General features: G+C 44.6%; 1 protein-coding gene across 1 annotated transcript in view; it reads left to right on the forward strand.

Annotated features, from left to right (window-relative positions):
• FRRS1L (ferric chelate reductase 1 like) overlaps positions 1–27,080 on the forward strand; it is a 69,867-nt gene that overhangs the window by 790 nt on the left and 41,997 nt on the right. Inside the window, exons 2-4 of the mRNA XM_029587096.1 lie at positions 837–1,021; positions 1,541–1,740; positions 3,391–3,475. Of these exons, the coding sequence (XP_029442956.1) occupies positions 837–1,021; positions 1,541–1,740; positions 3,391–3,475 (470 nt within the window). The remainder of the gene's footprint in view (positions 1–836; positions 1,022–1,540; positions 1,741–3,390; positions 3,476–27,080) is intronic.

Below are 27,080 nucleotides of genomic sequence, written 5' to 3' on the forward strand. Positions count from 1 at the left end.
CCAGCTGCCACAACAGAAGGACAAGTCTGTTTTGTTTGAGCCACTGGCTTAGTTACCTTGGCTGCTGCATGTGGCTGTCAGAGCTCCTTCACTGCTGCTACTCCAACACTCAACGCGAGTCATATCCAATGCTGAGTCACTGCTTTCAAAGTCTCACTCAGACCAGGGATAAGACAGAGGCTGGAAAGACTCAAAGGAGGAGGCTCAGGAGGAAGAACACTGTGTGTACTGCGCATAGCGAGGCCTGGCTAACCATGTCCTGCATGCTCCCATTTACCACACTTCAGGACTCATGCTGTGGGTAGGAAGCAGAGGCATGCATGATTACATATGTCCTCAGAAAGGAGCTCCTTTGTGTTTAAGAGCCACCGTTGGGGGTCTCTCGTTGCTGCAAAATGCTGGCCTGGATCTGAGCACCAGGCAGTGGTAACTTTTTTGTGATTTATTTACTTATTTATATGATTTATATTCCACTTTTTGACACTTCAAAGTGGATTACACTCGGGTACTGTGGATATTTCCCTATCGGCGCACCAGGTCAGGTATGAAGGCCATTGCATGTTGGTTGGGAAATCCTAGCATAAGGAGCCTTCTTCTCAATAACAAAATACTCAAGTGCCTCAGGTTGACCCAATCTTATATTTTATTCATTAGCAATGATATTTTCTATCATTAAGAATCCAAATTTGCTTTGTGATGCCATAGAGAAAAAGAAACACTGCTGTGCAATTGTCAGGTTTTAATTAGATTTTTCTTCTTTCCTTCCTTAATTTGTGTCATTTTTATAGTAATATTCACTGCCCCATTTAATCTTCTTTCTTAATACTTGTATCTAGCTCACAGCCCTCTTAAACTTCGCCATCTACGATCTGCCCCCAAGTACCCGCAGTGCCCAGGACAAGCTGAGAAAACTGCTGCTCCTCTACTATAAGCAGGCTGGTAGAAAGCAAGAGCTGTGTAACCCTGTTGTTAGCATTCGTTACCATAGCAACTTAACTTCATCCCAGCAAGCACATCCCAGGTTTGAGGCCTAATCTCTTTATATTCTCCATCCTCATCCTCTTCACCATATCATTTTCACTCCTTCACTCTACAGAAATGCATTTTCTGCAGGACTCATAGGGCTCCCATCCTATAACTATTTTAAGGGAGGAATTTACGCTTCGTCATGAGCATATGTAATACCGAGAAGAATGGGAATCAACTTTTCTTATTTGAAATTGAGTCAGATTTGGCAGCCTGGCTGAATAATTCAGTAGAATCAAAGGAAAGAAGGAGCATAGTAAATCCCACTCCCTTCCCTATTTCTTTTCCTTGCTTTGGAGGAGGCAGGCAGAGGAGGAGCATCAGCAGCTCAAGCAGGCGAAGCACTGCAGACTCAGGCTGCCATCGCATGGAGGACAGATCGCTGTGCAAACCAGAAACAGAACTGCACTAGACCTTTTTGTTTTATTTTAAACCTGGAGATAAGACAGTGTGTGTCTGTTGTGCATTTTCATTTTTTTTTCTCCTAGTATTTGCTTTTTTTTTGTCTTTTCAGTGTCATCGTGATGCTTCAGCATCTGGGCTGGGTGACTTGGTTGCTGTTTGCAGGAGTCACTAGAGCCAGCCCTGCCGATGAGAACTCTGCCCGGGGTGGCCGCAGGGAGCAGGGAGAAGCTGCCCTGGATGAGCTGCACCAGGACACCTATGGCACCTTCGCCTCTGAGTTTTATGATCTCAGATATCTTTCGGAAGAAGGTCAGGAGCGGACATACCCGACACAGTCCATCCTCTATACTGCTAATAACAATATGGCAGGCGGTGCATACTAGGGTTTAGCTTCGTATCATCATTGTGATTAGCCACCAGACTGCTTTATTTCACATTATTTCCAGAATATCCCTTAGATCCCTAATAATTTAATGTATTTTAAAAATCAATCTGTGGCATCAAGAATGCTTTAGATACAATCTTGCAATTCGGTTTATGCACGACTGCTGGAAAGACGCCTGCAGGCAAAATGTGAAGGCCAATCTGCGTTTCCTATATAAGGTTTTGTACAGTTTCGGTGATTTGCTATTTTTTAAAAAAGAAACATGTTTCTGTTCTGTAAGGCAAGAAAAAAAACTTGTTTTGTTTCAGCTTGGGATGAGGAGTGAATTGGTTGAGCTGGTGCGGTTTATCAGAAATGCAGGTTTTCACAGGCCGTTGTGAAATCACTTTTATTTCAGCACAAAGGCCAGCAGTTCCTGCAGAGAGAGAGAGAGAGAGAGAGAGAGAGAGAGTCTAAAGAGCTCTAGCCGAGAATATGCATTTCACGTGACATGGTAAAAAGACATTTTTTTCAAGCAAAGAGAGAATTAGGCAATCATTTTTATTTGGTTTCGCGTAGGTATTTGATTTGAAAGGGAAAAACATGGATAATGATGGAGGAAGAAATCATTTCGTAACTGTAAATCAGCCACTCCCTATCCTAAATTTGTCATCCTTTTCTTAACTGTACAATAGTTTTCTCATAGGCTTTTGCACTGCGGTGTGTGGACGCCAAAAATGTCATGCTTTGATGTTTAGATGTTGTAATCCACTCCGAGCATATTTCTGTGAGGGGAGCAAGATACAAATATCAATAAATAAAATAAAAATAAATAAGAATGTGTGTAGAAAAATTTTTTATCAGACAGAAAGCCAATGATGATTAGCTTTCTTTCAGCGACTAGGAAATGGTTCAAATTGTGTAATCCTGGACTGTATTATTGAATTTATAAAATGTTTTGAGGACATCATCTCTTCCCTTTCCACTTCCTAAACAACTCAAGAAATTTTGCTTGTAAAATTTAAGAAAAATGTGAATTGGACTTTTTTTGTATTAGAGATTTGGTCATTTTTCACAATTTCCTAGGTTTGACTTGCATATAATAGTCACAATTCTGATATTCCCATCCCATACTGGAATGCATGAATAATGGGCAAAACCTGCAATTGCGGTTTTTAAGTCCATCTCCAGTGTAAAATGAGTCAATGTCCATATCCAATAGTGTAAATGCTAGCCAACCAACAGTAGCTCTTTTCCCTTCATTGAGACAAAATATACTTTTTATTTTCTGGAACCTAATGTACTCTAGTGCTGTTTGTCTTTTTTTGTGTAGTTATTAACACATGGTAAGCTTATGTGCTCTGATTCCAAATGCTACATAAATGCAAATGAAAATCAAAATAATGCACACCTAGGTATGGCCTTCACTGCAGGAATCATGACTTTCAAGAAGTTTGATATATTACCATCATATTGCCCAACACCTCCTTGAAATTAAGTAGGAATGAATGGTAATTTTCTGTTTTATTAAGTGTATCATTGTATATTAAAGTGGTATTTTCCTAATGATATTGCATTTTATTCTCATAATGCAGGGTATCCTTTCCCCACAGCTCCCCCTGTAGATCCATTTGCAAAAATACGTGTTGATGACTGTGGAAAAACTAAAGGCTGCTTTAGGTAAGTATAAAGTGAATTTGGATGTGTTCACTCACATGTGTTTATTGTTAGTAGACATATATAAGAGATGCTATAGCTTTCCAGCTCTGTGTTCATAAGATTTACTAATGCAGCAAAGAGAGGATAACTCTTGAAAGCACATCACAGATGTATTAAGTTAGTCCAATAGAATGGTATCACCCTCAACTTGTTTGATGACCCCAGGGCCAGAACAACCCCCTGTGCAAATTGAGTGAGCTGCTGGCGCCACCGTGCAGCGAAGAAAAGGAACTTCAGGGCCACAGCAGCAAAGAGGAAGGAGTTGCAGGGCCGTGCAACGGTTCCCAACCCCCACGTGGCGAAGATGAGGAGGAGCTGGAGGATCGCATGGTGAATAAGAGGAGGAGCCGTAGGGCTGTACGATGAAGAGGAGGAGCAGCAGGAGGGCCACCGTGGCAGTTCACAACCCACCACTCAGCAAAGATGAGATATTTGCAGGGCTGCGCAATGAAGAAGAGGAGGAGGAGCCATAGGGCTGCACAGCCATTCCCAAACTGCCACAGAGCAAAGATGATCGTAGAGCTGTGATGTGAAAATGAGGAGCTGCAGGACCACATGGTTCTCAACCTGCTAGGCAGCCAGAGGGAAAAAACAAGCCACAAGGCAGCTCCCAACCTGCCCCGTGACAGAAGTGGAGGACCAGAGCTGCTGGGAGAGGCCTTGGTATATGTATGAGCAGGAGGAAACCTGTGTGTGTCGTAGCATGTATATTCGTGTGTGTGTTTGTATCTGAGCAGAAGCAGTGTGTGTGTGTGTGTGTGTGTGTGTCCAAGCATGTACGTGTAGGAGGAGGCATGTGTGTGAAAGAGGTAGCGTGTGTGTTTGTGTGTGTGTGTGTGTGTGTGAGGGAGCACTGAGATGCAAGCTCTAAGGATGATGGAATTAGAGGTCTAAATAGTAGTAAGTTCTTTTTGAGCAGTAAATTCTTCAGTTTATATAAGGAAAGGTTGAGGTATTGAATCATAGGGTGTTCTCTTCATTAGTGTCTGAGCATGTGTGTGTTTGAAAGTGTGTGAATGCCTGAGCTTGTATATATGAGAGAGGGATCATGAGTGTGTGTATATGTGTATGTAAGAGGGAATGTGTGTGTGTGTGTGTTTGTGTGTGAACATGATATGTAGAAGGGAGCATCTTTGAGCTTGTCTATGAGAGAGAATGTGTGTGAGTGAGAGGAAGTATGCACATGTGAGCATGTGTATGTGAGAGAACATGTGCGTGTATGAAGGAGACAGCATATGTATGTATGGTATGTATAGATATATAACTACGAGAGAGAGGAGAAAGTTTATGCCTCCCTCTCTCACTAATCCACAACAATCTCAGAGTGACTGGAAATCTAAAGTTTCCAGGTTGGAGAGGGTGAATTATTTTATCTGTATTAGTTTTAATTTTTGGATGCTGTTTGATGAGTCTGCTGTTTTGAAATATTTTATTGGTGTTTGAGAAATTGAAAACAAATTGTTTATGAGTTAATTATTGGATCTTCCATTCACCAGCTATTTTGAAATATTCTTTTTAGTAGTATGTTTATTATGATTATTGTATTTATTATATTTCTTGATCTTATTGTTTAATATCTGAGGATTGGTGATGGTTTCTGTTTTTCCATTGTTTCACTGCCTAGAGCCTGACTTGTTGTGGTTTTCCTATTCAATTTTTGCCTGTACATTTCTATTTATACTTTATGAGTTGTTTTTCCTGTTTTTGGTGAGGGTCTGCCAGTGTTTTGCATATGTGATTGAGAAGGGGTATTCTGCTAGTGTGTAGGAATCTATAGCAGCTTGGGTTCTTCTAGTTTCCTAATAGGAGGTGTATTAGTGTTTTAGGGCCTGGTGTAGGTGTTGCAATTCCTCCCGCAGCCAGAGCCATGGGAGGCCTCTTACCTCTGCCTGCCAGTTCCCTGACGCCGCTCCTCCACCTCCGTGGCAGGAGCCGTCCCCAGAGGCCTCTTCGCGGCTCGGACGCCACCTCCCTCGTCGGACCCTGTCTATGGCCTGTTCTTCCTGCTTCAGCACCTTCAGCAGGACTGCTATCCAGGGTCCTGCACCACTTCCTCTTCCTGCTTCTTAGGCGTGGGGCCGCGCCTCTCTACTTGTTTTAAAGGGCCAGTAGGGAGTGGTCCCTATGGCTCCTCCTGGAACTCCTTCCTGGGCGTCTCCTCTTCTTTAGCCCTATAAAAGGGCTCAGTTGCCAGTCATGCCTTGCCTTCACAAGGAGTTGGTCCTTCCTGCTCTCTACTCCTGCTTGGCGTTCTTCGTGGGATCCCTCGTCATTGTTTCTGGCCTCTCCTCTTGTCTCGTTTCATCTTGTTTCCAAGTCCTGCTGTTCCTGATGTGTCCTGATGTTTCATTGGTCCTGTCATCCTGATGTCTTCACGTCCTGATGTCTTCATCCATGCTCCCAAAGTTCTTCAGGCTCCGTCATCCCATCCCTCATGGTCTGTGACCAGCCCCGGCTGGGCTGAGTAGGGCGTGCAGTGGCCCAGTGGTCCGTGAGCACCCCCGCTGGGGTGTGTAGGGCGCTGGCAGGATTCGTCCATCCCACGGGGCCGAAGATCCTCCTCGTCCATCATGTCCTGATGTCCTCGTCTTGTTCTGGGTTCCGCATTGAACCCTAGTGGCTGTCTTCAGCCCAACCTCAGGATTCCCTCTGTTGCATCTTCCACGTCGGGTCGGAGGTTTCATCCTCCATCTACTGACCTGTCAGGTGTGGCGATCATGCTGGGTCCCGAGGATCCGTCCAGGATGTCTCTACTTGAGTTATCCAGATTCCTTCTGTCCAGATGTTCGTCTGCTGTTCCCAGATTCCTTCTGGGGCCATTGTCCATCCTGTGCTCGTTGCTGCTTTTTTTTTGTAGTGTCTGCCAGCGGCAGGAAGCCCTCTGCTCTCCTGGAGTCCAGGACTTTTATCTTGTCTGCTTTTAACCTGTCCTAGTCATTGTCACTCCCTGATGTGCCTTCGTCAGCTCTGCTGTCATCAGTATCCACGTTCAAGCCCTCTTCCACCTCTGCCTCATGTCTGGCCTGCCGCCTCTGCTGTTACTCAGCGTCAGTTCCGAAAGGGCATGGAGTGGTCGGAGAACTACTCTCAGGCCAACCTTGCATGGTTGGTCTCACTGAGGCGTGCAGGTTGGCAGGGGCTCAGTCTTCACTCCATTCCCAGACAAGGACCCGTCTCATCGCAAGGGCACACACTCGTCGCTCCTTTCCATCCCTTTGCAACAGTAGGGCTGTTACTTTTTAAAATGCTGGCAGTTAGTGCTGTTTTGGTGTGGGAGGTTTATTATATTTTAATTTTAATTTACTCATGGCTTGCTGAGGGTCAAGCCCACACCTAGCAAGCATTACAGTAGCCTTTATGCCATATGAGTTCCAAGTGTGTTTATTTGCAGAGTTTTCTGGTTGGTACCAAAGACGTGCATGCAAATACTTATTATATATATATATATATATATATATATATATATATATATATATATATTACATCAGAAGACTGTACTTTGAATATTCTTTTTCATGAAAAATCTATTATAAATGCATAACATTTAACTGTGTATGTGGAGAGAGCAGGAGGCATTGTGCAATGGTATAAGATTTGCCTAGGGTACCTAATACTCTTGCACCAGCAATGGGTTCTGGGAGAGGTGGTGAAGACGCAGAGGGTAGAGGGTGATAGTTTTTAAAGTTTAGGCTGCTAGAAGGAGCTGGGCTTTTTTTGGCAGGCCCTAGACAGAGACTGAATGAAGTGAGGTGGGGGCAGCACAATAATTGTTCGTGTAGAGCAGCAAAAAAGCTAGCACTGGCTCTGGCTGACCCTTAATTCCACATGTCTAAGTGAACTAACACGGCAACTACAATTCTTTGCTCAACTAATGCATGTTTGAAATTATGTCAGTGTTGATAGACTGTGTTTTTCTATAGATGGGCAAGTGAGAAAAGTTCAGGATGAGTTAAACTTTTCAGAATTTCCTACTTTAAAACCCCTTTCCTACACACACACACACACACCACTGTCTCTTTCAATATTTGCTTGCACAGGGCAGCAAAAGAAACCCTATTGTCAACTCTTTCCTCCACACTCAGGATAACAGACCAATGAAAGTCATTCTTTAAACATAAGAACATAAGAAAATACCATACTGGGTCAGACTAAGGGTCCATCAAGCCCAGCATCCTGTTTCCAACAGTGGCCAATCCAGGCCATAAGAACCTGGCAAGTACCCAAAAACTAAGTCTATTCCATGTTACCATTGCTAATGGCAGTGGCTATTTTCTAAGGGGCGGATTTTCAGAGCCCTGCTCGCGTAAATCCGCCAAAACCGGGCGGATTTACGCGAGCAGGGCCCTGCGCGCCGGTGAGCCTATTTTACATAGGCTCACCGGCGCGCACAGAACCCCGGGACTCGCGTAAGTCCCGGGGTTTTCGGAGTGGGCGTGTCGGGAGGCGTGTCGGGGGCGGGGCCGGAGCGCGCGGCGTTGCGGGGGCGTGTCGGCAGCGTTTCGGGGGCGGGTACGGGGGGCGTGGCAACGGCCCGGGGGCGTGGCCGCGCCCTCCGTACCCGCCCCCAGGTCGCGGCCCGGCGCGCAGGAGGCCCGCTGGCGCGCGGGGATTTACGCCTCCCTCTGGGAGGCGTAAATCCCCCGACAAAGGTAGGATGGGGGTTAGACAGGGGCCGGGGGGGGGGGTTAGGTAGGGGAAGGGAGGGGAAGGTGAGGGGAGGGCAAAGGAAAGTTCCCTTCTAGGCCGCTCCGATTTCGGAGCGGCCTAGGAGGGAACGGGGGTAGGCTGCGCGGCTCGGCGCGCGCAGGCTATACGAAAATCGATAGCCTTGCGCGCGCCGATCCAGGATTTTAGCCGATATGCGCGACTACGCGCGTATCTACTAAAATCCAGCGTACTTTTGTTTGCGCCTGGAGCGCAAACAAAAGTAGGCTGTTCGCGCTCGTCTGAAAATCTACCCCTAAGTGAACTTAATAGCAGGTAATGGACTTCTCCTCCAATAACTTATCCAATCCTTTTTTAAACACAGCTACACTAACTGCACTAACCACATCCTCTGGCAACAAATTCCAGAGTTTAATTGTGCGTTGAGTAAAAGAGAACTTTCTCCGATTAGTTTTAAATGTGCCCCATGCTATCTTCATGGAGTGCCCCCTAGCACTCCATGGCTGGCTTTGGTTTCTTCTTTGTTCTTTTTGCCCAAAATATTACACTTTGCCTTCAGTCTAAGACATGGAAGCAGCATGCTGAATGTTGCAGTTTGCCATTTTGTCAGCAGTTCAAGCTTTGGGCTACATTCATCAAACTATTGCATGCGATAGGAAGAGGGGCATGTTTTATGGTAATAGCTTATTTATCGCAATGTGCATTACCTTAGCGCTTCGCATAGGTATTACCGCAGAGTGCGATAACTTTTTTGCACTTTGCGTTAATACCACAATTATTGCATTTCCTAATTACAACCACTGGAGGTGGGGGGGGGGGGAGAGAGAGAGCTAGGTTGAGAGAACATTGTACAAATCTCGGACATCAAATCTTCACAAGAATGTACTTATCTCTTCATTTGTCTCACTATACATGTCAAAGTGGCCCCTAAACCCTACACTACTACCTAAACCTCACCTCGAGTAAATAGGAGGTCCTCCTATAGAGAAATAAATACCTAATTACTAGAAGGGCCTTATAGCTAGTCTGTCTCTCTCTCTCTCTCCCCCCCCCCCCGCCAGCTGCCTCTCTCTCTCCCTCCACAAGCTGCCAGCAGGTTCTCAGCAAAAGAAAAGCAGCCCAGCCGGAAGTAGTCCAATGCTAGAGCTAGCATGGCCCCGTGGCTGGAAGTCATTCCCTTGGCCACAGGAATGAAGAAGGAGATTCTTGCTGCCTGCTCAGTCAAGGAGGAAGTGAGAGATAGAGAGAGCATGTGTGCGGGAGAGTGAGCATGTGTACTTATGTGTGGGGGAGTGACAGAGAGCATGTGTGTGAACAACTACTCCAGTTGCTCTCTGCCTGCTACTCCATGACAATTTCAGGGCATCTGGAAATCAAAAGTTCCAAGGTATGGGGAATTTTTTTAAATCCTTATTTTAATTGTTGGGTGTTAATAGATGTGTTTGTTTTGAAATATTTTATTGATATTTGGAAGATTTTCATATCAGTTTTTAATTATGGAATGTTATTCATGGGCGGCGCACCCAAGGAGGGAGGCAGACATAGGCAAAAATCACACGGCGACGCATCATCCAGCTTCCCCAGTTCCCTCTCAGTCCATTCTAATTAAGAAGAGGACTGGGAGGGAACTTCCCTACTCCCTACTCTAACCTCCCTTCCCCTATCCTACCCGCCCCCTATCCCTACCCTAGGTAACCCTATTTATTTTTTTATTACCTTTTGCTCCTGTAAAGGAGCTGTAGCAAGTTGCACGTGCTGGCACAGCAGCAAATGGTCGCTGTACCAGGCGCCTCTAGCCCTGCCCCACTCCTGGACTGCCCCTCCCTGTCCCCCAGACCGCCCCTCTCCCGAGGCCAGGCTCGTGCATGCGTAATCCCTGTGTTTTGCACGCATGGGCCATTAAAATTGGGCCTTAATTGTTTTGAATTATTCTTTTTATTGGTATGGTTTTACTAATTTTGTTTTATGAAGAATGGTAATGTTTCTGTTTTTTACATTGTTGCAGTGCATATAGAATTTGGCTTGTTGCAGTTTCCAGTTCAGTTTTTGTCTGTACATTTCTATTTATACTGTATGTTCTCTTTATTCTGTATTTGAGGGTCTGTTTGTGTTTTGCATGTGTGACTGAAGTGAGTTATTCCATTATTGTGTAGTTTCTATGTAGGGATCTATAGCAGCTTGGCTTGTTCTATTTTCTTAATAGGGGTGTATTACTATTTTATGCCTGGTAATATTTGTAATATTAACATTCATATGTAGGGTTGTTGCTGTTTGAGTGCTGGCAGTTAGTGCTGTTTTTATATAGAAAGTTTTTACTCCTGGCTCTCTGAGAGTCATGCCCATGCCCAAGAGGCATTACAGTAGGCCTAATATCATATAGGTTCCAAGCATCTCTTGCTTTTTTGTGGGGTTTTCTGGTTGGCACTCAGCAGTACATTATATACATATTGTAAGTTATATTTTTACCTCAGAAGACTGTGCTTTGAATGTTCTTTTTCGTGTAAAATCTGTTATAAATGCATACTTTTTAATTGTGCGTGAAGAGGGTGTGATGGGGTGCAAGGCGGTAAAGTATACCTAGGGCCTCTAATACCCTTACACTGGCCATGGGCATTGCTATATAAACGTTTAACAGAGTCTTCCAAGTTGTGGTGTCACATGTTGTGTAAAGGGAGAGAGTGCAGTTTTTCACTTGGCCATATGTGTTATGCTCCTGCCCGCAAGAAGCGTAGGCAGGCTCTTACCTTCTCACAGACAGCCAGCCGGGCTGCTGACGCTGCCACTTGCTTTCTCCCTGAATCAGCTGGGGCTGTCCCCGCAGCTGTTCCATGCGGCCGGCTTCTCTGTTCCTGCCTTCCCCCGACGTGCTGCTGCGATCCCGGGCCCTTCAGTCAGCAGGCCGTCTCTGCTGGTGCCTGCTACAGCCCGGGTCCTTGCCTGGCTGGGAAGCCGTCCCTGCCAGTGCCTGCAGCCTGCTACAGCTCTCTACTCTGCCTGCAGTCTTACCTCTCCTCCTGGGGCTGTCTTCACGGCATGGAGCCGTTCCTGCAGTCAGCCCTTCTCCTGCTTCAGTCCTTACAGCTCTCTGTTCTCTCTGCCGGTGCCTGCAGCCAGCCTTACCTCTCTCTGCTTCTTCCTGCTTCTGTCCTTGCAGCTGGGAGCTGCTCCACTGACCTGCCTTCACCCAGCTCCAGCCCAGGGCTGCTCCACTGCTTCCTTGGCCTTCCACGTGGCTGAGGACGCCACCAGCTTCCAGCTCTTCTCTCCAGCTCCCTAGGGTGCGGGCACGCGTCTCTCTGCTCCTCTTCAAGGGCCAGCCAGGTGTGGCCCCCTGCTGACCCCTCCCTGGGCGTTGTCCACCTCAGCCCTACTAAAGGGCTCAGCTTTCAGTCTGTCTTTGCCTTCGCAAGGAGTTGGTCACTCCTGAGATCCTTCGCTCCAGGAAGTCGTCCGTGTTCCAGCACTTCTGCAAGGTCCTGTGTTTCTTGTTACCTGTTGGAGCTCCTCGTCCAGTCCTGATGTCTGCTTGCCATTCCAGTCCCAAGGTCTGTCTTTTGATCCAGTACTTGTGTTCCAGTCCTGATGTTCCTGCTGTTTCAGATGTCCATGTTCCAGCCCTGAGGTGTGTCTCCTGTTCCAGTATCCGTGTTCCTGCTGTTCCAGATGTCCTTGTTCCAGCACTGAGGTCTGTCTTAATCCTTGTTCCTGATCCTGATGCTTTAACCTGCCTCGAAGCTGCCAGGAGTGCAGCGTATCCTTGTCTCGAAGCTGCCAGGAGTGCAGCGTATCCTTGCCTCGAATCTGCCAGGAGTGCAGCGTATCCTTGCCTCGAAGCTGCCAGGAGTGCAGCAACCTGCTCTTCCCTGTGCTCTCCTGCTCACAGGGTGGTCCGCGACTCAGTCCCGCAGGTGGTCTGAGTAGGGCGCCCTAAGGGACAGTGCCCATGTCTTCCTTCAGCCCTCGTTCCTGACTCCACCTCTGTGCATCCAGTACCTCGTCCTGAGTCCATATCTGTGCCTGTCCACGTCTTTGCATCCTGCACCTCGTTCCAGAAGTCCACGTCTATGCCTGAGTCTATGTCGTTCCTGAGTCTCGTCTGAATCCATGTTCCAGTCTTCGCTGCCCTGGCCTCCATCCGGCCTGCCGCTTCGTGCCGTACCCTGCGGCAGGTCCGAAAGGGCTAGGAACGGTCGGAGGACTGTTCACAAGACCAACATTGCGTTGTTGGGTCTTCCGAAGCGTGCAGGTCCGGAGGAGGGCCTGTCTTCCATGTCACTCCAGCCCTGCTCCCGTCCAGCCCATGCTCGGGCATGTCACGCCTCCCGCGGCACCTCTTCAGAGCCCTCTGGGGTCGAGCCGTGGCCCAAGGACACACATCACCCAGGAGTGGGATCGCTCTCCTAGCGCTCCACAACAATATGTGCCAAATTGCCTCGCTACAGCTCTGACTGGCTGCATATAGATTAACACAATGGGAAAAGAAAGAACAGACTGGCTGCAGAGAGAAATAGTGGTTTCTTCAGGATTTTTGATGGTACTATATTTTCATAAATCATAAGGTGTGACAAACTTAACTTCTTTATTTCCTTCACTTCTGCTAACCTCAGTGACTGCTCCATGGTGGAGAAAGGGCTGATTGTTTTGTTCTCTTATGAGGGGCAACCTATTCCTCTGATAATTTCCCTTCTCAAAATGTTATAGGCAATGGTTATCAGTCTGGAAGGGCATAAACAAATGATTGGTAAATAACTAACTACCTCTAGAGAAATATTGTTTCTGTTGTGAAATTTTCCAGATATATTTTAGTTTAATTTAGTTTAATTTGTATTCCACCTTACCCTGGTTAGACCTAAGGCAAAGTACAACAGTAAAACTTAAGGAGATAAAAAAAATTGATAGACATTTTGATGAAGAATTTTATTAATAAACACTGAATTGAAAAAAGTTCAATGTGCACATTAAATAATAACATAAAAATTCAACTGTACAAATATCCAAGCAAAATAAACAATTAAAATATATTTTAAGTAATGCCAAGAATCAATATCCTGGTCTACAAAAGAGAAAAAAAAGATAGTAAAGGTAACTCTGCTCTTTTATCTGAATTCATATATGGCAAGTTAGCATTAGAATACAGCTATAAAGGTAACATCCTGGTCTAAAAAGAAAAAGCTAATGAGAAAAATGTACTCTACATTTTTTTCTGAATTCTTGCAAATTGACAATAAAATGCAGCTCCTGCAGCAGATCATTCTACAAATAGGGTACAATATAAAATAATTCCTTTTTCCTTGTAACTTCTAACCTGATTTCAGTATTAGGAGGGAGTTTGAAGAGACACTCAAATGCAAAGAGCCCTGTTTAGGATATGTCGAGCAAGTCAAGAAGCCAAAAAATAGGATACTGAATTATTCATCACCTTAAGAGCAAGAGACCCAAGTTTGACCGCACTCTATACTAAGTGGGAAACCAATGCAATTGTTTCAGAATAGGGGAGATATGAGCTCCCAGTTAGGTACCTAAAAAGATTGGCTGCAGAATTCTGTATCAACTGTAGCTTATGAAGTTTATTTTGTGAGACAAAAGCAAACAAAATGACAAAAATCCATATGAATCATCACAGTGCCTGAATCAGGGTAGTCAAATCATCTTGGGTGAAAAAATGACAAAGCTGATGTATACAGTATGTCATAGTTGAAAAAACCAACTAGAGAATACAATCAAAATCTGTAGTCCCATACTCAAAGTTTCAGCAAGAATAATTTCCAAACTCTTAACTTTGGTCTCTGGATGGTCCCATCCAAAAGAAGTGGTAGCAAAAGATACAGAGAGGATGTTTTCCTATACACAGAACCTCAGTTTTCTGTGGGTTAAGCTTTTTCCTATTTTGTTCTGACCATTGTAAGATCTTTTCCAATTTAGCAACAGTCCAATGGTTCCCTAGTGGCAGGTATAGCTGAATGTCGTCTGCATAAACAAAACAAATTGTCCCAGAGTTATACAGTATTTCAGGTTCCCTAGAGATCTAACATAGATGTTAAGCATACTAGGAGAAAGGATAGCCCCCTGAGGAACTTCAGACTTTTAAGTGCCAAGGAATGATAATTACCAAGGCTAACCTGGAAGAGACTAAGTAAAAGATATGATACAGACCTTCAGATACCTGAAAAGTTTTAATGATGCACAATCATCAAATATTTTCCATTGGAAAGGAATCAACTCAGAACTAATGTCAGGAAATATTTCTTCATGGAGAAAGTGGTGAATGCAGTGAATGCCCTTCCTGAGGGGGTGGTGAAGACGAAAAGGGGCATGGGATAAACAATGTGGATCCCTAAAGGTTAAAGGATGAAAATGAAGAAAAGAGTGCATGGGGGTAACTTGCTGGTGTGGCAGTTGCTACCCTTAACAAATAAGCCTTGATACTGTTAATGCAACTTCATCGTTGCTCGCTGCTTCAATGGCAGTGGGGAAAAAGGAAATTGGATTCAGACAGCAACCAAGAGGGCCCTCGACTTTTATGGTTTGGGGAACAAATAAGCATGGGGGTAACTTGCTGGTGTGGCTTTTACTTCCTTAAACCAATAAATCTGATATTTTTTATGCAACTCCAACTTTGCTCTCTGCTTCCACAGCAAGGGTAAAGGGAAATTGGATTCAAACAGCATCCAAGGCTCTTGACTTTTACGGTCTGGGAAACTGATAAGCATGGGGTAACCTGCAAAGTGCAGCAGATACTAGCATGAGCGTGCTGGGAAGACTGGGTGGATCATTTGGTCCTTTGCTGTCATTTTTATGTTTCTGTTAGTAAAAAAATGAGAAAAATCAATCAATCATAAATTACATCACTAATCTTTATTTCTGTCAGATGATTCAATAAAATGTTATGATTTACTGAGTCAAAATCAGTAGAATAATCAAAAAGAACAAGAGTGTCAAAATATTGATTCAAATTTCTTCTTAAATCACCCACCAATACTAATAATACAGAATCAGAGTTGTAGCCTGGCCTAAAACCTTCCTGAAGTAGTCAAGAATCAAATTAGTGTCCTAAAAGCCTTGCAGATGTAGCTCTATAAATAAGCTTCCAAAAAAGAAAAGTTAGGACAGGGCAGTAATTATCCAAATTTTTTTTTTTTACCTAAAGTAACTTTTTAAATTTGGGGATGAACAACCATCTTTTCAGAGGTGCTGATAAGTCACTGTCTAGTAAGGAGATATTTACCATCTTGGTGTAACCCCTGTTAGGGGTACATAAAATAAAAAAACAAGTACTGAAGGGTTCCTATCCTTGTACTGGTCTGTGGATTTAAAAAAAATGGTCAAGCAGATGGTGTGGTGGACCAGACTCCAGCAATATCTCTTACTGGACAGGAAATCATTTCCCTTCAGACTTGCAATTCACAGGTTTCTTCCACCACAACAACATGCCGAAATGGCTCATAATGGGAAATGCTCTAAATATTGTTGTGCATGCTAAAATGCTGCTGTTATAGCAAAAAATAGCATACACACTACCCCAGAAGCATAAGGAAAGTGATAGCTTTTTTTGTAGTCCCCTGTGTAAAGCAGCCCAATGTGAAAGGGCTGAATAGCACAAAGGTAGAGAAGTATCTGGTCCCCTTGCTCCACCCCAACAAAAACCACAAGAGGCAAGGTTTTCCTTACTCTTGGCCCTGACTCAAACTACAATGTACCACTTGATCTTGAGTGGGGCAAGGACACATAAGGGCATAGAAAATCTCTGTGCTTTGAGTTGAAGGCTCAGGACATAGAGGCCCCTTGTTCTTTGAATCAGGTGGCTTGGAGGAGATCAGGGTACAGAGGCTCCAGGAACTTTGTATCAGGAGTGATCAGGGTATGAAGCACCCTTGTTCTGTGTGTCACCTGAGTGGGAGATAAAGGGGTGATCAGGGCATGGAGGACCCTTCAACTCTGTGGTGGGGAGGAATTAAGGGGAGGCCCTAATGGTAGGGCATATCCCAGAGTAAAATGTTAGTATGCTGGCCCTGCAGGCAAACTAACATTTAACATCCATATTTCATATGTGCTTTGTAAGCACATATGAAATAGAGTGTAGAGGAGACCATACCTTGCTATTTCTTGTATACCCAATAAAACCTAATTTGCATTTGATATTTTCTCGTTTGCATATGTATACTCACTAACATCCTCAGAGACTCGTCTAGCATGCATGCTTGACCCTTAAAGGTGAATAATAAAAGCCTGATGTGTGCATCAATTAGGGTATGTCCTCACAAGTTGGGCGGTGCACACCCACCAAATTTTAAAAGCTGCCAAGATGCGTGCATATCTCTGGCAGTGCGCACATCTCACTCAAATTGAAAAAGGAGCAGAGTCTATGCAGGGCATGGCTATTCTAGAGCGGGAAAGCCAACAAACAAAAAGTGGATCGATGTTAGAAGAAGTAGATTTTATTAATCATATGATAGACAGGGCCTGGTTGAGGGGCTATATTAATATTGAAAAAATATTAAAAAAATACATTAATGAACTATAAAAGACACATGTATGAATAATAAAAAAAACTTAAGAAACTTAAAAAAAAACCATACATAAAAAAAAGAAATACATACATAAATATTTTTTAAAATGCTAACAAGATGGACTTGACTTATTTTTAGAGATGACACAAGTACAAATGGTGCGGAATATACCTATATTATTCAGAATTTGTCTGTAAAATGATTGTAGCCAGTAATTCTTTGTCAGGAGAGTAGTGCACACTCCAACTCTTCTCTATTAGGGCCTCATTTTCCAATATCGCATTAAGGGGCTGCAGTGGGGAAACTTCACATGTGGCAATGTTTTTGTGATTTGTATATTGTGGAGGGAGGGAGGGGGAGAGAGAGAGACACAAATACCTGTCTACTCCCTAGACAGGTATTTGTATCCCTATGGGAGGCCCACCTAGTTACTCGAGGTGGGGATTAGGTATTAGTGTAGGGGGTTGGGGCCACTTTCACATTCAACATGAGACGTACGAACAGAACAGTGGTCTCTTGTGAAGATTTGATGGCCTTCGGAGTAAGGAAACTCACTCCAAGATGAGATTTGGGCACTGTTCTCTCAAACTAGCTTGATGGACACTCTACCTGGGCAACAACAAGCTAGGTGGAGAGAACATTGGCCAAATCTCATCTTGGAGTGAGTTTCCTTACTCCGAAGGCCTTCACATCTTCACAAGAGACCACTGTTCTGTTCGTACGTCTCATGTTGAATGTGAAAGTGGCCCCAACCCCCTACACTAATACCTAACCCCCACCTCGAGTTACTAGGTGGGCCTCCCATAGGGATACAAATACCTGTCTAGGGAGTAGACATGATAGCAAGGTTCTCTCTCTCTCTCTCTCTCATATACTGAAACAGGCTGTCCAGAAATGTCATGAACCACAATAAACCTTTACTGGCCTCTAGCACACAACGTATCGCAAATGAAAGGGTTGTAGCTATTGGCCACATTAGGAGCCACGCTAACACTGCGGCTGTTTCGCCGCACACGATAACTTTACATATACTCCGCCCCCTGAATACAAAATTAAAAATTTGCATTCGCAAATCACGTTAACAGCTGTTAGCGCGATTTGCGAACTTATCTCCTGCAGTAACTCCTTGGAAAATGACCCCCCTAGGGTCTAGAAAAAAATATTTTAATTAGATGCAAGGTACCAAAACAATACATTTTGATTTTAGCTAGAGGGGCCAAGGGGGTCCTTATTGTTATTAAAAATGAAAAAAGGAATAAAAGAACAAACAAGCAAAAAACAAACAGTGATGGCAGAGAGTTGCTTTCTGGCATAGAATTTCTCAGTAGGTGGTTTAAAAGGACTTGGGGGCAATAGAGAAGCAGCTAGGGGGATATGAAAATGGCTGGAGAGGGTGAGAAGAGATGGGCTGGGGAGGTGAAAGAAGCTAGGTGATGTAAGAGGGGATGAGGTTGAAAAAGGGGTTCTGCTGGAGGGGAGGAGGTTAAAGCCCTCTGGAAGGGGTGGAGATTAAGAGAATGGATCGACTGGTGGGAGTGGAGGTTGAGAGGCAGAATCAGCTGGAGTGCAGGGAGGGTGCAGTGACCATTGGAGGGGGGACTGCATCCTTACTAATTTGTTTTGGTCATTTTGGGGGTCATATGAAATTTCAAGTGCTTAAAATAGGGTCATATTGGCTATTAAACCTCCCATTCTAAAACAACCCTAAAAACCTTATCTATGAAAAGGCAACACTGCACATATTACACCAGGCCCTAGAACACCAATAAAAACTCTTATTAGGAAACCAGGCTGCTATAGATCCCTACACAGAAATTACATGCTAGCAAAATACCTCACCTCAGACACATATGCAGAATACAGAGAGACCCTGACCAAATACAGAATAAAGAGATCAGAAAGTATAAACAGAAATGTGCTGAGAAGAACTAAATTGGAACCCACAACAAGCCAGCCTCTTTATGCAGAGCAACAATGGAAAAATAGAAACATTACCATTTTTCATAAAACATTAAATAATAAAAATAATAAAATCAAGAAATATAAAACATTAATCATAGTAGTCATATTCATAAAAATATTATTTCAGACCAGTTAATGAATAGAATATCGAAAATTTCCCAAACACCAATAAAATATTTAAAAAAATCTGATGAATAAAAAATCCAATTACAAATGTTCTATTCCCCCCAAAAATAAATATTTTAAAAGAGCAGAATCATCAAATTACATCCAATAATTAAAACTAATAAGGATTTTAAAATCTTCTCTCCATACCTGGGCTCTGATTTCAGTCACCCTGAGATTGTCAATGATTGGGGGAAATAGGGCCGCCGAAATTTTATCTTCTCTCTCACACACATGCACAATAACACATTCATTCTCTCACACACTCCCTCTCTCTAACATACACATGCTGCCTCTCCCTCACAGATACAGTATAGGGTTGATTTTAAAAGGAGTGCACATGCATCCTTGAGCATGTACATGGATGCACTGATTTTATAAAGGGCACGCATCGCCATGCGCACATGTGCTCCACGTGCGCATGTGTGGGCGGCCCGCAACTCACAAGTGCCGGGGGGGGGGGTGGATTTTAAAAAGCAACATGCAGCAACGTGAGTAGGGCTTCCCCAGTTTCCTCCCAGTCCCCTCCAATTAAGGAACGGACTGGGAGGGAACTTCCCTATACCCCTACCTAACCTTCCTACCTTTTCCCCTTTCCTCCTCGACCTCTAACCCCTTCCTAGCTATTAGATTTTTTTTTTTTTGTTGGTTACCTTACTCCTCTCCTTCGGAGCAACAGTAGACTCTGTGCACTGGCCAACTGTTGACGTGCGCTTCCCCGGGACAGCAGCTAATGGCACTGTCCCAGACTGTCCCCACCCTGCCCCTGGCCCACTCCTTCGGCGCATATCGGGAGTTATGCACGTGGTACATGCAAGGCCCGGCCATGCACATAACCCCCGAATTCTAAGCACGCAGGTGCACATATGTGCCTGGGAGAGCCTGTGTGACACATAGGTTCTCAAAGGCACAAAACTTACACAGACACACAAGTTCTCACACAGACACATTCACAAGCACATAGGTTCTCACACAGACACACACAGGCTCTCACACAGACACACTCACATGCACACACAAACAGGCTTACAGACACACACAAGCTCTCACTCATTCTCACATACATACAAGCTCACACACATGTTCTCCCAGGACAAGTAGGATGGTAGTCCTCACATATGGGTGACGTCATTAGGTGGAGCCCTATTACGGAACACTTTTGTCAATGTTTCTAGAAACTTTGACTGGCACACTGAGCATGCCCAGCGTGCCATGATCCCTGTGTCCACAGGGGTCTCCCTTCAGTCTCTTTTTTTTACACGCTGCAGTTTGCCTCACGTTTAGGAGCTCTGTGATTGCTTTGAAATGTCCTTTCGTTGCCAGTAACAGGACTCAGTGCTAGATGGTGAACCTAGCTTACGGCCCCTGATTTACGGCCCGAAGTCCAAGATAAACTAGCTGATCTGCCATGCACCGCAGATCATCTCTTCATGCACAAGGTCCAGCAGACAGTGCCTCAATTGCAAGACCACCACGAGACCCTGCGACAGCTCTCAATGTTTCTTGCAAATCCCCCCTCCTCTGCTAGAAAACCAGCAAAGAGGGATGCTAGGAGGACTTTTTACCGCTCACACGAGTATTATCCAGCTCTCACATGAGACCAACCAGTCTACTTCAAAAAGTACGTACATGTCAACAACTGATATCCAGATCACACCAGTCAGGCAGGCAGGCAACTGATATCCAGATCACACCAGTCAGGCAGGCTTCTGGATTTTGAAACCTTGCCAGAGAACAGAACGGTCCATCCTAGTGAGGACCAGGGCTCAGGACACCGTTCCCCGGACACAGCAAGGCAGAGGATCTTAATCCTGCTATTTCCTACTTCCAAGGAAAACAGGCGACCTCCACCCATTCTGGTCCTCAGAAATCTCAACAAATTTCTTCAGAAAGAAAAGTTCAGCATGGTGTCTCTTGGCACCATGCTTCCCTTACTACAACAAGGAGGTTGACTCTATTCTCTGGACCTTCAATATGCTTTATAGTGAGTCAACAGCATTTTCAATACCAAGTTCTACCATTCAACCTAGCTTCGACACTTCGTGTAGTACACCAAATGCCTATCAGTGATTGCCACTCATCTACGAAAAAACAGCATTCACATGTTTCCTTACCTGGACGACTGCCTGATAAGGAGTCAATCCAAATAAGGAGCTCTAAATTCTCTAAGACTCACTATAAATCTACTAAATTTGCTGGGATTTCTGATCAACTAACATAAATCCCATATGGATCCGTCTCATCTCCTTGCCTCCATCGGACCAGATCTGGGCACTATAGTCCAAAAGGCCTTCCTGCCCAACAACCGCGCAGACATCCTATCAAACTGTCCACATCTTTGCGCACATGCAACATAGCCTCAGCCCATCAATTCTTCCCATTGCTGGGCAACATGGCTTCCACGGTCTACGTCACTCCTATGGCCAGACTAGCCATGGGAAAAACTCAGTGAACTTTCAAATTTCAGTGGCTCTAAGCTGTTTAACCGCTTTCATCCCTGATCCATGTCACCTATCCAGTAACCAATTCCTCAGGTGACCTTGGCCACGGCTGCATCCATCTTGGGTTGGGGAGCTCGTATTAACAACCTCCAAACCCAAGATGTGTAGACTCTGCTTGATGAACAGTCTCGGATCAACTTCCTGGAGCTTTTGAGCCTTTGCACTCCCATGACATTAAAAATTCTAACATGGGAGGAAGTGATGTCATCGGCAGCGATGGCCCCTTGATTTTGGGCTCTTGCCCCGGCTCAGCATATTCTTTCCCCATCCAGCCCTGAATCACACAATTTGCCGGTTTTCAGTGTCCTCCTCCCCCGCTCCCACACTGAAGATGTCCCTGCCGTGGAAAAAAGCCGATCTTCAGCGCTTTTCCTTTTCTAGTTCTGCGGTGCAGATGGTGGCTGGATCGGCGGATCAGGAGTCGGTAGGCCATGCGGAATTGGAGGTGAGCGTGGCTGGAGGGGTCGGGGTGGGTGGTGTAGTGCCGAGTCGGGCCAAATTTCTGGGCTCGTTCAGTGAGCTCAGGGGGTGCCATGTCCAGGCTGCAGCAAGACATCAGGGACCTCAGATCGGAGATAGCCGGTGAGATCGCAGCTCTGGGGGGCAGAGTGGAGGAGGTGGAGGCCCGTTTGGAGGACCAGGCCTCAGAACTCACTAACTGAAAAATAGCACAAGACAAACTGTTAAAAGTGAATGTGGAGCTGGAAGCCAGGCTGGAGGACTAGAAAATAGATCACGGAGGGCTAACCTGCGTTTCAGGGTCCCTGAATCATCTGATTTTTCAGACTGCAAACAGGTGGTAAACAGCATTTGTGCTCAAATCCTGGGGCTAGCAGTTGAGGGCTCGGAACCTGCAGCGGTGGTGAAACTGGAAAGAGCTCACAGGGCATTGGGGCCCCCACAGGCTAACCGGCCGAGAGATAGAGTTGTTTGCTTCCACAGCTATATGCAGAAAGAAGAAATCGCAATGAAAGCTTGAGTGACAGGTCCAGTGCAGTGGAAAGGAAACCACGTTGAGGTGTATCAGGACTTGGCCCCTATGACTATTCGCAAGAGAAGGGACTTTAGAGAAGTGGTAACTGCACTTCGCACCCATAATGTTAAATATCAATGGCTAATCCCCTTTGGACTAAGCTTCACTATTTCTGGAGTTACTTCCACGATTTCAACACCAGAGGAAGAGGGAGATATACTGCAAGCGGCGGGTATGAACCTTCATTCTACTAGTTCTAACAACCCCGCTGGAAGCGAGAAGATAGGTTGACCTAATGGCAAAGCCCCAAGATGGCAATGTATTGAAAAGGGAGGCAAACGACTGCGGCGACACTCCAGCGGTTCCATGCCTCTTTAAGACTGTCCAGGCTGATTGCAGATGGTGTCTGTTTTGTGGATCTACAACCATGTCAAGGATCTGCCTTCGACTTATTAGATGAAAAGACCCTGGTGCCGTATACTGATGTTAATGTTCAGGGTTTACATTTTCTATATATTCAGTTTGAAGGGCTAAGCATGTCGATGTACGCATTCCTCCATTCAGAAGCCTACTGGGTCAAGAGGTGGGCCACATTCTAGTTGGTTATGGGGTGGGGGCAGGGGGGAGGAATTGGGAAAACTGCAAGCACTGTAAATACTGGTTGCTTAAGTCATAATAGATTTGTGTGTAGAAGAGTCTTACGGGGCTCCTTTTCTCAAAATCTCTGCTATGTATGGGGGGTTCTGGTTGCTCAATTCCCAACTAAAATTAATGATGGCTGAACTACGCATTATGTCTGTAAATACAAAGGGGCTTAACTTGCCTTATAAAAGGAAATCCCTCTTTCAAGAGGCAAAAAGGGGACAGGCGAACGTAATATTTTGCCAAGAGACACATTTGCTTAAGCATACAGAACGCTTGCTTTGGGACAGATTGTACTCTCCACCATATTTAGCGTCTGCCACTGTTAAAAGGAAATATTGTGGGGTGGGAATACTAATAGTACGAACACTGGTGGTTGATGATAAGGATAGCAAAAGGGATCCTGAGGGAAGATATATAGCGCTTAAACTAATGGTTGGGTCAACCTTGCTTACCCTTCTGAACATATATGGTCCCAATTCTGAGCAGGGAACATTTATTCAGACTATATCATCTTTATTAGAAACTTGGGCAGAGGGGCAGGTAATAGTAGGTGGCAATTTCAACTTAACTAGATATCCCTTTTTAGATAACTCGGGGAATGGGGGAGGCCCACCTCCACAGGGATCGACAGGCTCTCAAACATTTGCTTTCTGATAGAGGGTTGGAAGATATCTGGTGATTATGACACCCTACTCAGCGCAACTATACGTTCTATTCTCATGTTCACAGTACATATTCCCATATCAATATGTTTCTTATGGATAAAGGCTGTAGATTCGGATATTGGCCTCATCACTTGGTCTGACCATTCCCCAATCTGGTTGGGTATCAAGCTTCACTCTAAGCCGGCCGGAAAACATACTGGAGATTGAACGATAGCCTCTTAAATGACAACCATTTAGACTCTATCTCTGGGAATAGTAAAGTTATTTTAATGCTATGCTTTTACTGTTTTTTTCTGTATTTTGATGATAGCTTGCTTGTTTGGAGAGATAACTTGATGAATTTGTTAATTGTTCTTTGTTTGTTTTAACCATTATTTTATGTTTTGAGTAGCAGCCAATAGTTTTAAGATGTTATTAAGGAATTTTAGGTTTGTTTTTCATATATGTTTTAGATTTGATTTGAACTAAAATTGCTTTTAGGTTAACTGCATTGTATTTTAGGTTTATTTATGATATATTTTAGATTAAGTATGATTTATTTTACTCTTGTTGTGAACTGTTACGATGAGCCCTTAGTGACAGCATATAAAACTAACTAACTAGGTAAATAACCAACTAACTAAATATATGACAATCAATTGTACAGAGAGCATTTCTCCTAGTACCATATGGGATTGCCTTAAGGTAGTAGTTTTATTGAGCCAGTTTTCTCAATAAAAAGAGAAACTCCAGGCGGCTACAATTACTACATCAGATAGCCCATCTTTCACTTAGTTATAAAAGGTCCCAGGACCCCCAGAAACTAGAAGAACTCAAATCAGCACAAAAGGAATTACATGCTTTAGATCTGGCAAAATTAACTTTTCAGATGGATTTGTTGAAGCAACAACATTTTGAATTTGGGAACAAGGCCGGGCATAACTACTAAAGGAAAAGGCCGCTCAATCACATATCACTAAGGTACAGGATACTTCAGGGGCCTTATTATATACTGCAGAAGAAATTAGTACAAGATTCACTAGTTTTTACACTGAGCTTTATGCAGCCAAACAGTTGGTGGGCTCCCCTAATATAGATTACCTACAGGGGGGGGGTGTGGAACTCCCAACACAGACATGCAAGATTTTCTTAACACCGAGATAAAGCATGCAGAGTTGTATCAAGCCATACAAGGGTTAAAGGTGGGTAAATCTCCTGGGCTCAATGGCTTCACCACTAAATTCTATAAAGTGTTCCACGCTGAGGTGATTCCTCCCTGAGGGAGGACGGCTCAATTTCAGCAGACTCGAATTTGGTGGGCATAATGATTCTGGCCAAAGGAGGGTGGGATCCTACTCAGTGCAGCTCATACCACCCCATATCTCTGATTAATGTAGATCTCAAACTCTTGGCCAAAATTTTAGCCACAAGATTAGCCTTAGTAGCTTCGCCTCTGATCCATGAGGACCAGTCCGGGTTCATTCCAGGTCTCCTAGCCTCCGATAATGTGAGGAGGGTTCTGGAGATAATATGGCAAGCAAAAAAGGCGGAGATACCGATGGTACTGTTAGGGGTCGATGCTGAATAGGCCTTTGATAGGGTGCATTGGCCATATCTGTTTAAGGTTCTTGATAAATTCCGGCTTGGTGCCCATTTTGTTAAATGGACTCAGCATCTATATGAAAACCCATGGGGGAGTTTGAAGGTTAATGGGGAATATGCAACCCCATTCCCAGTACAGAGGGGTCCCAGGCAAGGGTGCCCCCTTTCACCACTTCTATTTGCTCTCTCCCTGGAATCATTTGCTGCTAGGGTGAGGGCAAACCCAGGGGTTAGGAGTCTAGTGAAGGGACCCCATGACTACAAAATTTCTATGTTTGCAGACGACCTCTTGTTTACAATTACCAAACCCGAAGACTTGTTACCTCCTTTACTGCATGCCCTGAGAGACTTTGGAGGAGTTTCCGGTTTTAAGGTTAATGAAGATAAATCAGAGCTCCTTAATATATCTGTACAGCCCACCTGCTTTGATACCATTGCTTGCACTTTTCCATTTCGCGTTGCGAGGGAATGGGTGAAATACCTTGGAGTCAAGATTGGGTCAGAGTATGGGAACCTCTACAGACTCAATTACGATCCATTGTTTAGAGCTATTCAAAGGGACTTGAATCGCTGGGATAGGGGATTATTTTCCTGGTTTGGGAGAATAGCCATAGTGAAGATGAATATCCTCCCTCATCTCAGTTACCTTTTCCAAACACTCCCGATACCAGTACCAGATATTACATTGACACAATGGCAAAGCAAGCTGCTTCATTTTATTTGGAAGCAGAGACCTCCCAGAGTAGGCCGTGCCACACTCTTCCAAGGGAAGTTACAAGGGGGGCTCCAGGTGCCAAATTTAATCTGGTACTTTGGAGTATCCCAGCTGAGTGTGTTCCTTCAATGCCAATCAGGGGATTAACTTAAACTAAAGCCATGGGTAAGGATTGCCTCACCTGCCAGCCATCAGCCTCCTCTCTATGTTAGGGCCTGGCAGAAGGGTCGCCGTGAGTCCAAGGATCTCTCTCCCTTCATGCAGCTATTATATCAAACTTGGGAAAAGTGGAAATTAAGATTGGTAGGAGATAAGCGAGTGTATTATCTAACATCCTTCCTATATGATAAATCATTCCCGCTGGGTACTGCACCCAGTGCCGTTACCAGATGGGGAACTATAGGCCTCTACAAATGGGAACAATTATGGGATGGGCAGCAATTTATTCCCTTCCCTGATCTACAGCGTTTATACAATTTGCCAGCTCAGGACTATTATGGATACAATCAGGTTTTACACTATTTCACTGCATCCCGAATACGGTTGGAATTAAGCAAGGGCAAGTCTTTGTTTGAAAACTTGTGTTCCCAATCTTCCAGGATTACAAAACCTATTACAAGAATACTTATGATTATTAATGGGTCGTACATCCCATCGTTTCAGCAGGCATGGGAACGGGATTTTTGGGGTCCCCTGAAGGATGATGAATGGGACCAAATCTTCGCCACTGTCAGTAGAAGCTCAGTGTCCACAACCATAAAAGAGAATGGGTACAAGATACTGTACCATTGGTATATTACACCAGAAAAAATCTGTAAAATATATGGTGGAACAGATGGCTCTTGCTGGAAGGGGTGCGGACAAACTGGGACTTTTCTGCACATGCAGTGGGAGTGTCCGAATGTGTCCAAGGTGTGGGAGGCTGTCCGAGATTTTATTTCTACGGAGGCAGGAGTCATAGTTCCTGCAGATCCTAAAGTATATTTATTACGTATCTCATTCGAGGTGGGCTCTAAATACAGGTCACATTGGCTGCAGCAGGTTTTTTCTGCTACCACATGTGAACTCGAATTCTGGTGGCGCAAACATGAGGTCCCATCCTTGAACCACATTCTGTCCCGGTTGGAAACAACATTTTATATGGAAAAATTAACAGCTCTCAAAGGTGATTGCTTACATAGTTTTGA

The sequence above is a fragment of the Rhinatrema bivittatum genome, chromosome 2 (assembly GCF_901001135.1).
Source record: "Rhinatrema bivittatum chromosome 2, aRhiBiv1.1, whole genome shotgun sequence".
Classification (NCBI taxonomy): Eukaryota; Metazoa; Chordata; class Amphibia; order Gymnophiona; family Rhinatrematidae; genus Rhinatrema; species Rhinatrema bivittatum.